Below are 14868 nucleotides of genomic sequence, written 5' to 3' on the forward strand. Positions count from 1 at the left end.
ATCCTAAAATAGGGTAAGTATAGATAGTTTTTAGGGTACTAAAATACCTAAGACAAAACATCAGAGAAAGCATTTCACAAATATACTCACTTCCTCTTTGCACCAGCCACAGTTTGGTCCTGCTTGTATACATTCCCCACATGATTTTGCATTAGCTTTTATACAATCACTTCCACCTGTCAGGGAACAGAAATAAATTATTTTATCTTAAAATATGCTCGTAATCACACACTTAATTTAAAATAAATAAATTACTCACTACTAGCCATGTAACTCAAGGTTAATCCAGTTCAAACAGGCCACCAAGAAAAAGCAAAATATGAGCTATTATTTTATTATTATTACTGCTTCTCTGACATGTTACCATGAAGTACATGAAGGCAAAAGTGTGCTATTTATATTAAATGAAACCATGATAAAAATATACAGTTCAAGTTTACTTTAAATCAATCTATTGCTGAATTCAAGGTTTTTACAACATTTAGATGTACCTGGTTGGGCAAATCCATGCCAAATCGAGCAACATAGTAGTACAACCCAGATGAGTGAGTTGAAATTTGTCTGAAAAATAAAATGTAAGTAGTTGAGCTACTAACATACCAAACATAGTAGGACAGCATGGTAATATGGACATACAAATGTGATTCAGACATTATTGTGATAACATGCCTCAATTAATCTTGTCAAATAGGTTAGGTGAGAGTGTGTTATGACCTGGTTAAACAAAATATGATTGTACTTCTAGTATATGCAGATTGGACGTCATACTAGGAAGGTACCACTGTGGAGAATTTATTTTCAAATTATTTTTTAAAAACTCTCTTGACTTAACACAGTGAAGTTTGAACCCTGTTAGGAATATGAGGGCTTTCCTACATAAACATTCAGTTTGCAGCAAGCTAGGGTGTGAATCTGCCCCTCCCTAGCTTGCTGAGTACTAACTGTCCATGGAGACCCTGCTGATGCGGACTAACAATTCCTCAACATGCTCTGATCTACCCTGCTTTGAAACAGCAGTAGATCAAAACATACTAACCATTAGTGCAAGGCAGCAGGGTCTATATGGACAGTTAGTGAACAGCAGGCTAGTGAGGGATAAACTTACACTCTAGCTTGCTGCAAACTAAATGTTCACGTAGACAAGCCATAAGTAGCACAATTTTCCCCCCTCCAATGTGTATTACTTTGCATTTATCAACACTGAACTTCATCTGCTACTGTGATGCCCATTCATTTTGTTTGGTAAGCTACCTCGGACGTTCTTCACATTCTTCTCTGAACTGACTAACCTAATCAACGCTGTCATCTGCAAAATTTTGCTACCTTACTTCTCACCCCTGCATCAGATTGTTAATAAATATATTAAACAACGCACCTAGTACAGAATCTGGAGATATCCTGCTGTTACCTTTTGCCAGGATAAAAACTGATAATTTATTCCCTACTCTGTTTCCTGTCCCTTAGTCAGGTTTTGAACCATGACAATACTTTGCCTCTCATGCCAGGACAGATTCATTAATTTAGTGGCTTCTAGTTAGAGATCTTATCCAAGGCTTTTCAAAAGCATAAATAATTTATGTCAGTTGGTTCTCCTTCATATATTCTATTATTGACACTTTCAGTAAATTCTAACAGATTTGTGAGTCATGATTTTTCTTTGCAGAAACCGCATTCTTTAGAACCTATCCTATCATGATCTTCCCAGACTTTTATTTTTCTGTTTTTAATTAAAGGAGTACTTGTGGCACCTTAGAGACTAACCAATTTATTTGAGCATGAGCTTTTGTGAGCTACAGCTCACTTCATCGGATGCATACCGTGGAAACTGCAGAAGACATTATATACACACAGAGACCATGAAACAATACTTCCTCCCACCCCACTCTCCTGCTGGTAATAGCTTATCTAAAGTGATCATCAAGTTGGGCCATTTCCAGCACAAATCCAAGTTTTCTCACCCTCCCCTCCCCCCCCCCCCCACAAACTCACTCTCCTGCTGGTAATAGCCCATCCAAAGTGACCACTCTCTTCACAATGTGTATGATAATCAAGATGGGCCATTTCCAGCACAAATCCAGGTTTTCTCACCCCCCCCCACCCCCATACTGTGTTCTCATACTGTGTATGGGGGTGGGGGTGGGGTGAGAAAACCTGGATTTGTGCTGGAAATGGCCCACCTTGATTATCATACACATTGTGAAGAGAGCGGTCACTTTGGATGGGCTATTACCAGCAGGAGAGTGAGTTTGTGTGGGGGGGGGGGGGCGGAGGGTGAGAAAACCTGGATTTGTGCTGGAAATGGCCCAACTTGATGATCACTTTAGATAAGCTATTACCAGCAGGACAGTGGAGTGGGAGGAGGTATTGTTTCATGGTCTCTGTGTGTATATAACGTCTTCTGCAGTTTCCACGGTATGCATCCGATGAAGTGAGCTGTAGCTCACAAAAGCTCATGCTCAAATAAATTGGTTAGTCTCTAAGGTGCCACAAGTACTCCCTTTCTTTTTGCGACTACAGACTAACATGGCTGTTACTCTGAAACTTGTTTTTAATTGTTTCAACAAATTTCCCAAGTATAGATGTAAGGCTCACTAGTCTATAATTCTCTGGATCCCCCCTAAAGTCTTTTTCTAAATATAAGGACGATATCTACTATCCTCCAATCTTCTGGTATAGTAGCTGTTTTTAATAAGACTGCAAATTTTTGATAGCAGTTCAGCCCAGGGTGGATGATATTTAAAAAAAAAAAATGTATTTTTTAAATTTAAATCAAATAGAGGGTTTTTTTTTAAATAAACCTATTTAAAATTTATTTTGATATTATGTCAACCTATGTTAATACGTAAACTTACTATAATTTATTAACATCATTTAATTGTAAAAAATAAAATTATGCAGTACATGTTTGCTGCTAAGTTTTAAAGAAAATCAAACCACTGAGCTGGCAGAAACCACTGGCTAAACACCTGGAACCAGAGTTTATTGAAATGATAAATCAGCTTTTTAACAGCAGCACCCTTTTCTGCAGGTGCAGAGACTATTTTCTTCATTTCAGTTTATTCAGCTAGTTCAGTTCAATTACTTGCTCCTTCAAAATTAAAAAACCGATTGGAAGTTAAAAAAGCAGGAAGACTTGTTTTCCCTCTTCCAATTTATGAATAAAAACTAGGTGTAACTAGTTCTAAAGTAGCGACTAGTTCTAAAAACTTGAAGGACTTGACCAAACAAACAAACAACTCAATTCGCTGATTATAGATCATACTTAATTTGTTTCATAAATTGGTTAATTTTAAATGCAAAACACGTTTTGATTAACTTGCTTTTTTTCCTAATGTATCCAGCTCATTTAAGGTAGCTTTATTTAATCAATAAAAAATTAAAAATGCTGTTTGTGCATTTTAATTGAATTTTAATTTCCATCCAAATAGAGCTTGACACAAATCATAAGTAATAATAATAATAATAAAAAAATCTAGTAAATAAGTGTATTTTCTACCATAATTAAAATGAATGTAAAAATTAAGAATCTGAATAAATGCAAATTATGCTTCACAATTGCTTAAATAAATATGTATAGTTATTGTGTATCCTCTTGGTTACCAAAAAGCAGCATTACATTTATTGTAAACGCTATATTTAGCTGTAAAAAACATGATGTAATGGCTAAAAGCCAACGAGAATCAATCTTTCTTTAGGTAAAGAATTAAAAAGTACATATCCACAACAAGATTAAGATCAATTATTTAAATCAAGGTTCCCTGCTTGCCAATTTAAATCATGACTAAAATCAGTGATTTAAAACGGCTTTGATTTAAATCAATCCACTGTGCTTCAACCACTTCATACTTAAGCTCCATCAAATCTATTGGACGCATACCATTCGGGCCTGGTCACTTAATACTGTTTAGATTATCATTTTGTTTCAACATTTTTCTTCTGACACCTCAATTGCTGATAGTACCTCATTTTTATTACCAAAAAAGAGCGGTTATCTCCCTGTGATGATGACTGATACACATAAATCATTTAGTTTTTTATAAACATCCTTAATTGGTCCCTTTATCCCTGGTGAGCAAGCAGACCCACCAATTTAAACTAAACGTTAGAAAAATGCCCTGATTTTGTGATATGTTGGACTGACTAATAGTCTCTCATGGAAATTTGTGGAAGCGTCATTTTTCAGTTATTTAAAATGAGACTGCACAAAGGCACTGTATAATATACTAAAGAGAACAAGCCGGCATTTTGATATGACTTAACAGGTTTTCCCTCCTTATTCACCTTCCAGTCAATTGCTGTTTTAGGAAGATGCCACAATGATGAAACCACTCTTTTCCTGTCATTTCATTTAGTCCAAATGGCCATAAGTTAGTTAAATACATGCACCATTTTCAGAATAAATTACTCCTTCTGTTCTCAGAGTGAAGGTTGGTGGAGGTCATAATATAGATAATCCCAGGTTAGAGTACAGATTCTAGTGTGTACAATAATGCTCCATAGTCTGTTGGAATATAAATAGATATGAAATGTTTTTATTTCCATGGTTTCATACCATAGGTAGTTATTTGAAGCTCTCCTGGACATCTTGAAAATACAAAAATTAGATGTAATGGAATTTAGGCAGGAAGAAATCAAATTTAGTAAGATATTTTACTGTGCAAATGTAAAAACTCAGAGAAACTATTAAAAATAAGACTCAGTGATCAGTTAGAAATAAAAACACAAAATTTTCACATAACTATTTACAAAAGAAATGTCTCATTCTGAGTGTAAAATGACTTTAAAATGGATCTGAAAATGTCAGGAATCAGGCAAGACAAAAAAGGATTAAGTGTTTTGTTCACACTACAAATCTTAATAAAGATATCCCTAAAAAATATGAGTAAGCTACATATTATGCATATTTTATATGAAAAACACAGGATTTGAATGCTTATAAACCACTGTATCCAGAAAATTACTGGACTGTTAGTTTCCCTTATTATTATGGAAATACCTGGTAGTAATTCCATAGTGTTCTAAAATGAAGCATGTGGTCCTGTTTTTCTCAACAAGCATATAGCCAATCAGTGTGACATTTAAGTTCTTAGGCACTTTACATGTTCTATGTAATTCTTATCTGGTTTCTCTTCATAACATTTTTAACAGAAATTATTTGAAAATGGGCTCTGGGTGCAACTTTTCTTTGGCAGCCTTACATTTCTTTGCTGAGAGATTTCTCTTAAAAATTGTCGATTTTTCAAAAATATTGGAAGAGAAGACAATTATTAGTAGATCTGGGGCAGTGGGGATAGGCTTTTTGTTTTTTATAAAGGATTTAGGAGCATTTTTAGTTGCTAGTGAAAGTTTACATACTCTGTCCCCAAGCCTGATTGATAGGGGACAGGTGCACCAAAGTCTGACTGAAAATCTTCTCCATCAGGATCTACACTTTTTTATCCAGTTTTATACTACAATGGAAAAGGTTTCACATGCAGCCACAGAGGCTGCATTTCTGTCCCCAACAGAATTGCCCTCCCCATCAAACTGCTAACCCTAACTGAAACATAAAAAAAACAACCTAAGAAATTAAGACACAAAAACATAACTGTGCAGCAGTAAGGGTTCACACACACGAAAAGAATGGAAAGTTAAGCTACCTAACAGTGCATAATCCTTTTAGTCCCACACACCTTACCAATATCAAATTACTGTACACCAGAGACCACGCACTGCATCCTGAATTCTGCCCCAGTAGGGGTCTGAGCCTGATTGATAACTCTAACTTCCATGTGCATGTTTGCACCCTTTGCCAAATTACCCTCTCAAAAACCGACTATCACACTTAACATCCACAACTCTTAATGTTCGGGGAAAATAATTGGATAAAGGGGTCTGTGCAGAGGGTGAAAGAGGGGAAGAGTTAAGGTTGCAGTATGCAGTCTGTGGTGTACAGTACTTGTGGTAGTGGTAATGGTAATGAGTGTGCCTGTGGATAGAGAAAGCTATGTACTGTTAGGTAACTTTGCATTTCCTTGCTTTTGTGGGTTTGTAGCAGACATATTGTGCATGTAGCAATCCTGTTTTACAATTAACTTTTTTGTGTATTAATTTACAAAAAGCTTCAGTTTAAATATAAAATAATATATGCTGCTTCTTTTCACTGTATTAAATTCAGTAAGTAGAATTAAATTGCTGGCACCACACAACCTTTACTGTTAGAGGAAAAGAGAAATTATAAGCAGATCACCTTTTTAGGGAAGCCTAACTGTGGACGCACAGCAAATCCATGCAGACTATATAAATAAGTCTATAAAGATGTGACACACTGTTGAAGCTATGACTAAGACAGCTTGGAACAGAAACATTCCTGAGGAAATGCAGCCCTGTGATGAATGTAGTTCTGGGCACAGATTCCTCATGAAGTTAACAACTAAAATGTCTTTTTCCATATATGGGAAGGCCAATGCCTCTCCTGAAACAAGTGGCCTACCCATCCTATACATACTAGTTCACTTCCTTTAACTGTATTGCTTAATAGTTTTTCCATCTGGGCTGTTAAATAAAACATTTCAACAAAGATTTGTATCTCTGCTAATTATGGATCCAGACACTCCTAGCAAAGTCACAAGCACCCTCAAGCTCCAAGCGCCTCGCAGCACTAAACCACACGATACTGTACCAGAATATAATTGATTGCTACAGCAAATGCATGAGGGCATTGTTTAGGTATTTTAAATAAACCACTTTACAAAAAAAATCTGCTTTTTCTTAAAATGCTATGATTTTTTTTTCTGATTTAACCATTTTAAGTTTAAAAAGACCAAACCTGCAAAAGGTTAAATCCTCACTCCTATTTACTGAAATTTTTCCAGCTATCAAATCATCCAGTTTTGCTCTTTCCTACAAAAACAGCTTAAACTATCGCCTCATGAGAACATGATTTAAAATTAGAATTGCCAACTTTCTACTCACACAAAACCCAACACCCTAGCCCTGCCCCTTCCCTGAGGCCCTGCCCCTCACTCAGTACATTCCCCCTCCCGACTCACTTTCACTGGGCTGGGGTAGGGGGTTAGGGTGCTGGAGAGGGTGATAGCTCTAACTGGGGGGCCAGGCTCCAGGGTGGGGCCAGAAATTAGGGGTTCAGAGTGTGGGAGGGGGCTCCAGGCTGGGGGTTGGGATGAGGGATTCAGAGTGCGGGAGAGGGCTGTGGGTTGAGGCAGGGGGTTGGAGTGCAGTAGGGGGTGAGGGCTCCAGCTGGGGGTGCAGGCTCTGGGGTGGGGCCGGGGTTCGCAGGGTCTGGGAGCGGACTCTGGGCTGGGGCAGGTGTGTAGGGGGGGTAAGGGCTCCGGCTGGGAGTGCAGGGTCTGGGGTGGGGCTGGGGGATGAGGGGTTTGGGGTGCAGGAGGGGGCTGCGGGTTTGGGGGAGGCTCAGGGCTGGAGCAGGGGGTCGGGGCTCGGGTTTACCTCGGGCAGCTCCCAGGCAGCGGCGCAGCGGGGCTAAGGCAGGCTAGTTCCTACCTGTCCTGGCTCTGCGCTGCACCACAGAAGCAGCCGGCAGGTCTCTCTCCTAGGCGGGAGGGCCAGGAGGCTCTGTGTGCTGCTCTTGCCCACCGGCATTGTCCCTGCAGCTCCCATTGGCCGCAGTTCCCAGCCAGTGGGAGTGCAGACCCAGTGCTCGGGATGGGGGCAGTGCATGGAGCCCCTTGGTGCCCCCGCCTAGGAACCGGACCTGCTGGTTGCCTCTGGGACACAGTGCACAGCCAAGACAGGTAGGGACTAGACTGCTTTAGCCCCGCAGCACCGCCGACCAAACTTTTAATGGCCTGGTCGGCGGTACTTACCAGAGCTGCCAGGGTCCTTTTTCAACCAGGCATTTCGGTCAAAAACCGGATGCCTGGTAACCCTACTTAAAATATTTCTGCACATGAACATCTGTCTAATGGTATTTTAGCAGAAATTGTGTATGTACCTATTTTACAGAGGAAGATTTCTACATAGCCTTGGGCCTTTGCACATGTGGATCTCTGAGTTTCCTTGCTATTTGTTTCAGAGTGGTAGCCGTGTTAGTCTGTATCAGCAAAAACAACGAGGAGTCCTTGTGGCACCTTAGAGACTCCCAAATTTATTTGGGCATAAGCTTTCGTGGGCTAGAACCCACTTCACATGCATCTGACGAAGTGGGTTCTAACCCACAAAAGCTTATGCCCAAATAAATTTGTTAATCTCTAAGGTGCCACAAGGACTCCTCGTTGTTCTTGCTATTTGTACTTATCTGTATTGTGTTTACTTGGAAGGTTTTTTAAAATAAAATATAACAATGAAAAAGTTTGAGGCTACTACTTTGTAATCACTCAGAAGGACGGTTCCAGTTGTCAATGAACAAAAGAGGATGAAGTCTCCTTTGTAATGTAATTTTAACTGAGAATGAAACATATGCATATTGTTTAATGTGCCAGTTCCTGTGGCATGTAGGTGCCAAGATTCTCCCTCAAGAAAACCCAGGCATCTTGAAACTTTTTTCACTTTACTATATAAGCAGTTAGCTATCATTTATTAAATTAGTGGTAGCATAAATGTGCTTGATACAGAGGATAAGAGTAATGGAAATATGAACCTTTCCAAGCCACCTCGTCCCTTCTCATATGTTCAGGTTGTTGGAAGTATTGTAGTCTTAACACATATAAAGTTTGTATTACACAATGTATATGTGATACAGTACAGAACTTGCCTGGGATGTGGATCAGGAAGCTTCAGGATTCTGGGAGGCAAAGGTTAAGGGGCAGACACCAGAAGTAGGTGAAGCCCATTAAGTTAGTTATGGACACCACTAGGAAAGCTGAACAGCTACAGGGAGCGAAGTTGGCTACCCACCTTCAGAGAGGATCCAGCTAATATGAGTGAATTTGTTTTGAAGCCTAGTTTAAAGGTAATTCAGGATTTCTGTTTATCTTTCCGAAAGAAAGCGAAAACTAGATATTTTTGTTTACTAAATACTGAGATAGGGAAATTTGGAACTGGGTGAAGGGCAATCCCCAGAAGAGAATTTTTGTTTTATTGATTTATATTCCTGAGGTTTTGGGTTTTTTTTTTTTTTTTTTTTTTTTGAGGTGGTGGGAGAGGTGTTCAAGACCTTTTGCCCATCCTAAGTACAACACAGTTGCAATTACGGATACCCGCAGTTAGTGTCTAGGGTAGAGTTAAGTTATGCGAATTCTGTAAGCAACAACTTTTTATGTTCCATAGCAGCACTAGACCACCAACTAATAGATTTCCGGTATTCTACAAACTGTCTCCCCTCCCTTTCTTACACCTTCCACCCAAATGGGATATTCTCTCTTTGTTTAGGACTGCAGTTGACATGACTTAAATTTTTTCACAAAACTCTCAATCAGGTTTCTAGCAGTAGGTTATATGCAAGGCCTCCTGTACTCTGCAACAAGCTTGATGCAAGTTCTTCAATAAGGTGCCTATTCTAATTCTGTGGCAAGCCAGCGCAGCAATTTGGAGAGTCTGTAGCAGCTTCAGCTAATTTTAAAAAAATAAAATAAAAAAATTGTGTTGAACTAAATATCAACACTAAATACAATTAGCTAACGTTTTCCCTCTACTGAGCCTTTAGATGGTACCCCAATTCAAATGGTAAACTCAATTTAACTGATGCAAAACTGTTGCCTTTGACTGTGACAGCCCTGAAACAAAAGGAATATTTTAAATAAAAACTGGCTTACACTAAGTCACCTCAATTTCATGTGATAGTTTGAGATGATTATAATAAAGATTGCCTGAAAGGCACAACCTTAATCAAAACTTCTGAAAACTAACGAAGCACCCAGGGGCATGGGCAAGCAGGGGCATGGACCCCCCACAATGATCAGTGGGGGCACACAGCCCCTCTAGCCCCAGGGCCGCGGAGGGAGCACAGAACGTGCCCCTCCAAAAGTGGTAAAATTTTTATTCCTATGCCTGCCCCTGAAGTACCAGTCTTTCATGCGGTTACTAGTACTATATGCTACAGAGAGATGCACTGGAAATCCCCCACATACAGATATTTACATTGGTAGAAATATATGTAGTGATAAATTTAAACAGGTTGCCTTACAGACAAAACAAATGGCTTCTTTATGATGTTCAAGTAGTATTGCCATATCAATTTACGATGCTATGATATGATGTATGCTTGACTGAATAGACATTGGGTGTCAAGAACCACAGGTCCCCTCACCTTTGTTTTGTGAGAGCTAGGTAAGAAATCTAATAAAAATGTGAACTGACACTTAAATTCTCCTGTTGCCTTTTCAAATTAACACATTACCAGAAGGGAGCACAACCAGAAAGTAAAACACTTCACACGGTAAGAGTTATTCCCTCCAAGACTTCTTTGCACTCAGCTCGACTCCAGCCTTCGCCACTCAAGTATCTTTATTTGGCATATAGCAATGCTACACTAAGTTGATTAGGCTCAAATGCGGGGGTGGGGGGGGGTGGGAGTGGATGCAAGGTACATCACAGCTCCAAAGTTACACAGAAACCCTCTCCCTTTATATACATTACGCATCTCATCGCTATTTGCTATACATTGCATCACACATTCTTGGATTGGCTTGTTTACTTTGCAGGAACCAATCACATTTCACAGGCTATCCACAGTTCGACTTCCTCTTTACCTCCTCTACATTCCTAACTTATTTTGCCCCTCCATGTGTTAATTACTCATGACAGGACAGGCCTCAGCTACACCAATCAAAGGGTAATTCACTTGAGTGCTGAGCTGCCATTTTCTTGGTTTTGCTAATATAATGCTATTGACACACCAAGTTCAAATTCTCTGGGTGGTTAGTGGGAGAAGAGGTAGCTGGCAAACACTGAACTATTCCGTATTCACAGAATTTGAATTTTAAAATGACTGGGCCAAATAACTATACAATGGCCTTTTTACAGGAAAGGGGACATGCATTTTACAGTGGGTACTGAGAGCTGAATAGCAGGAAATCTTGATACAAACAAATGTCCTCCTGATGAAGGAGTCTTTATAAAGCTGATGAAATGAAGGGGCTTAATTGTCTTATGCCAGGGAACTTCATTTCCTACATTTTTGTATCTAAAGATCAGTATAGCTTTTATATGGAACATCCCTATGACATAAATACATTGAAATTAAGACTCAATTCTGATCTTACAGTAACACAAATAAATACCTTACATCAGGGTAATCAATAGGCAGATTGCAGGCCAAATCCGGAACACAAGACACTTTTGAACGGACCCCAAAATCCTTTTATTTACTTTTTATCATTTATTTAGTTATTATTTTCTCTGAAGTCTGGACCTTGATTATACTTTGACCAAGAAATCTGGACCTTAACAAAAAATAATTGACTACCTCTGCCTTACACCAATTAACGATTGACTTAGTTCAATGAAGATACCCAAAGTTGACAGTGAGTGTTGTCAAAAAGTACTCTCGTCACAGCATCACAACCAGAGGGAAAGTATGTGAAAGTGAGATCTGTATAGAGTAACATTTGCCTATAGATTATGGTGCCAACTCGTTTTTAGCAGTTAGTACAAACACTTCAAAATAAAAATGGATTCCAACCCTGGGACAAGAACTGAACTATCACCTGTTAACATAGAAAAACTGGAAAATTGCTTTCCCACTAATTTGAAAAACAAGTTTCAATTTAGACAGTTTACTACATTAGATTAATCACCATTAGGGTGCTAACTTAAACATGCTACAAGCCAGGGTTTGTTGTTTAGGGGACAACTGACGCATGCACTGTGAAGCTATAACCAGAATATTCAACAACATTTATTGAACCTTATTTTTCCCATTACCCTCTACCTATCTTGTTGTAAGTGAAAAATATAACTATGTGGTTTCTCAAACTCTGCTTGATAAAGTTAGAAATGTAACTGAATGACCCTGTTTCTTAATACATATTGTGTATTTGACTGTATCCCCATTACAAACCCATGAAAGAAACTAGGTTTAAATTTTATTCCATGAGAAAAATTTCTGTATAAAGGAAGTTAAAATTAAATAGGAAACTACAACTTCCTGTTCAGTTTGGACAGCACAGTTACAATGTACTGGTACCTAGTTTAGAAAACCTTGTGTAGAATCGGAGACAAGGAGAAATAGGAAGCTTAACCTTTGTCTTCTAGCCATGCAGAATCATACCATGATTCTGTAGGTCCTACTAGGGAAGCATTATGTCCATAACTGTGAAGCTTAATCAGAAGCACTGATCATTAGAAGTGATAATCTGTGCTTCTGAACAGTTAGTGATGTTGTCAGTTGTATCATGTATTGCTATAAAACATAAGTAATGTTGGGGGTAACGTTTTTAAAAGTGCCTGAGTGATTTAGTCTCACCGAAAATCAATGGGACTAAAGAACCTAATGGGATTAAGAGGCTTTCTAAATCTTGATTCCCAGGAATCATAATTGAAGATTCATATATAAACAAATATCAGTCTATAACATCACCAGGCTCAGACCATGGCTCAATAAAACTGAATTGGAACGACTCATAAATGAAGTCTCTAGAGTATTGCTTTTTATATGTAGGATATAGTTGGTTCAAAACACAGCAGCTCACATTACAGGCTATAATGTCTTGATAATCAGACTCCTGTTAAAGTCTCTGTAGGCTTGCTGTCATTGATTTCAAAGTAGTTCTATCCATAGTCAAGACCCTTGAATGGATATGGCACAGCCAGTCTTTCCAGCTGAATATTATGGTCAGAATTAATTTGTTTTGCCTTAATTGTAAACTTGGCTCAGGGCACTTTGTTTCTATGTATTTCCATATCTCCTTCACCCACCCCCACCTACTCTTCCCCCCACCCCCAAATTATGAAATTCACTGACTAATGGAATTGAAGACGCTAATCTTCACCTAATTCAGGAGTCCAAAGAAATATTCACATAATTCAAAAGTTATAATAATTAGATAGCTTTGAAGGAGACACATATACATGATTATCATGATTGCAGCTGGTGAAGTGTTCTAAATAGATCCCTTATGTTGATAGAAATAATGTGTGCTGTGAGATACTGCATGTTAGAAGAAATTAACTTAACATTGGCACATGACAGGCAGAAAGAACGAGTGCAAGAGAAGCAGGAAGAAGTAGGGAGGATGGAGTGACAGGAAAGGAGGGCATAGAAAATGTTGAGAACAAAATTAGCATAGTATGAAAGATGAGAAACCAATTTGTTAGTCTCTAAGGTGCCACAAGTACTCCTGTTCTTTTTGTGGATACAGACTAACACGGCTGCTACACTGAAACCAAACATATGGTGGGAGAAGGGCAGCAATAGAATGAGCAGGGGAAAAAACTTCAAATGGGCCACAAACAAGCTGGGAACAACAGTCCTTTGAAAGAACCAGGCTGTAGGGGACAATGTGGGGACGCTGCAACTGCCAGAGGCCTGTTTCTTTGTTATGAGCCCAGTAAACACTGGCTGCATCCAAGTATATGCCCCATCATTCAGTGCACTGGAATGGTTTCCTCGAAGGAGCAATGTGGATTACACGGTTCCTACTTCAAGACCTTACAACCTTTTTTCCGTCTTTAATGGTTGCACAGTGCCCAGCACAATGGGGAGATGGTTCATTACTAGGGCTCTTAAGGGCTACTATAATACTAGTAATCATTTAATTTAACACACTTATGCAGATTCTATTATGTTAAGTGGTTTTTGAAGTGTTAACCTGGTTTATACAGTTTGCTTTTGTCCTAATGTGGACAAGGCCTTGTATACTATGCTTTCTTCATACTGCTTTGTTTAAATGTGTGTCCAAGCCAAGATTCCATGGTTTAAGAAGTTATTCTGGTAAACCTATCAATGTTAGAAAGGCAAGTACTGCTTATAGACACGTGGGATTTTTACAGTTTATAAACTATGCATAAACACCGCAAAAAATAAATTAACTAGAACCGAACTGATACTTAATTTCCGGTGAGATTGTTAATACTTTATTTCTAGGGCTGTCGAGCAATTAAAAAAATTAATTGCGATTAATCGCGCTGTTAAACAATAGAATACCATTTATATAAATATTTTTGGATGTTTTCCACATTTTCAAATACATTGATTTCAATTACAACACAGAATACAAAGTGTACAGTGCTCACATTATATTTATTATAAATATTTGCAATGTAAAAATTAAATAGTATTTTTCAATTCACCTAATACAAGTACTGTAGTGTGATCTCTTTATTGAGAAAGTTGAATGTACAAATGTAGAGTTATGTACAAAAAATAACTGCATTCAAAAATAAAACAATATAAAACTTTATTGCCTACAAGTCCACTCAGTCCTACTTCTTGTTCAGCCAGTCGCTCAGACAAACGAGTTTGTTTACATTTGCAGGAGATAATGCTGCCCGCTTCCTGTTTACAATGTCACCTGAAAGTGACAACAGGTGTTCACATGGCACTGTTATAGCGGGAGTTGCAAGGTATTTACATGCTAGATATGCTAAACATTTGTATTCCCCTTTACGCTTTGACCACCATTCCAGAAGACATTTCTATGCTGATGATGGGCTCTACTCAATAACAATCCAAAGCAATGCAGACCCATGCATGTTCATTTTCATCATTTGAGTCAGATGTCACCAACAGAAGGTTGATTTTCTTTTTTGGTGGTTCAGGTTCTGTAGTTTCTGCATCGGAGTATTGCTCTTTTAAAACTTCTGAAAGCATGCTCCACACCCTGTCCCTCTCAGATTTTGGACAGCACTTCAGATTCTTAAGCCTTGGGTCAAGTGCTGTAGTTATCTTTACAAATCTCACATTGGTACTTTCTTTGCGTTTTGTCAAATCTGAAGTGAAAGTGTTCTTAAAACGAACATGTGCTGCGT

General features: G+C 38.6%; 1 protein-coding gene across 2 annotated transcripts in view; it reads right to left on the reverse strand.

The window, feature by feature from the left end:
• ITGB1 (integrin subunit beta 1) overlaps window positions 1-14868 on the reverse strand; it is a 75986-nt gene that overhangs the window by 44706 nt on the left and 16412 nt on the right. For both annotated transcript variants that reach the window (XM_048837727.2, XM_048837728.2), the window contains exons 2-3: window positions 492-561; window positions 91-176 (exon numbers count right to left, since the gene is read on the reverse strand). In XM_048837727.2, the coding sequence (XP_048693684.1) occupies window positions 91-176; window positions 492-561 (156 nt within the window). The remainder of the gene's footprint in view (window positions 1-90; window positions 177-491; window positions 562-14868) is intronic.

This window comes from Caretta caretta, chromosome 2, assembly GCF_965140235.1.
Source record: "Caretta caretta isolate rCarCar2 chromosome 2, rCarCar1.hap1, whole genome shotgun sequence".
Taxonomy (NCBI): domain Eukaryota; kingdom Metazoa; phylum Chordata; order Testudines; family Cheloniidae; genus Caretta; species Caretta caretta.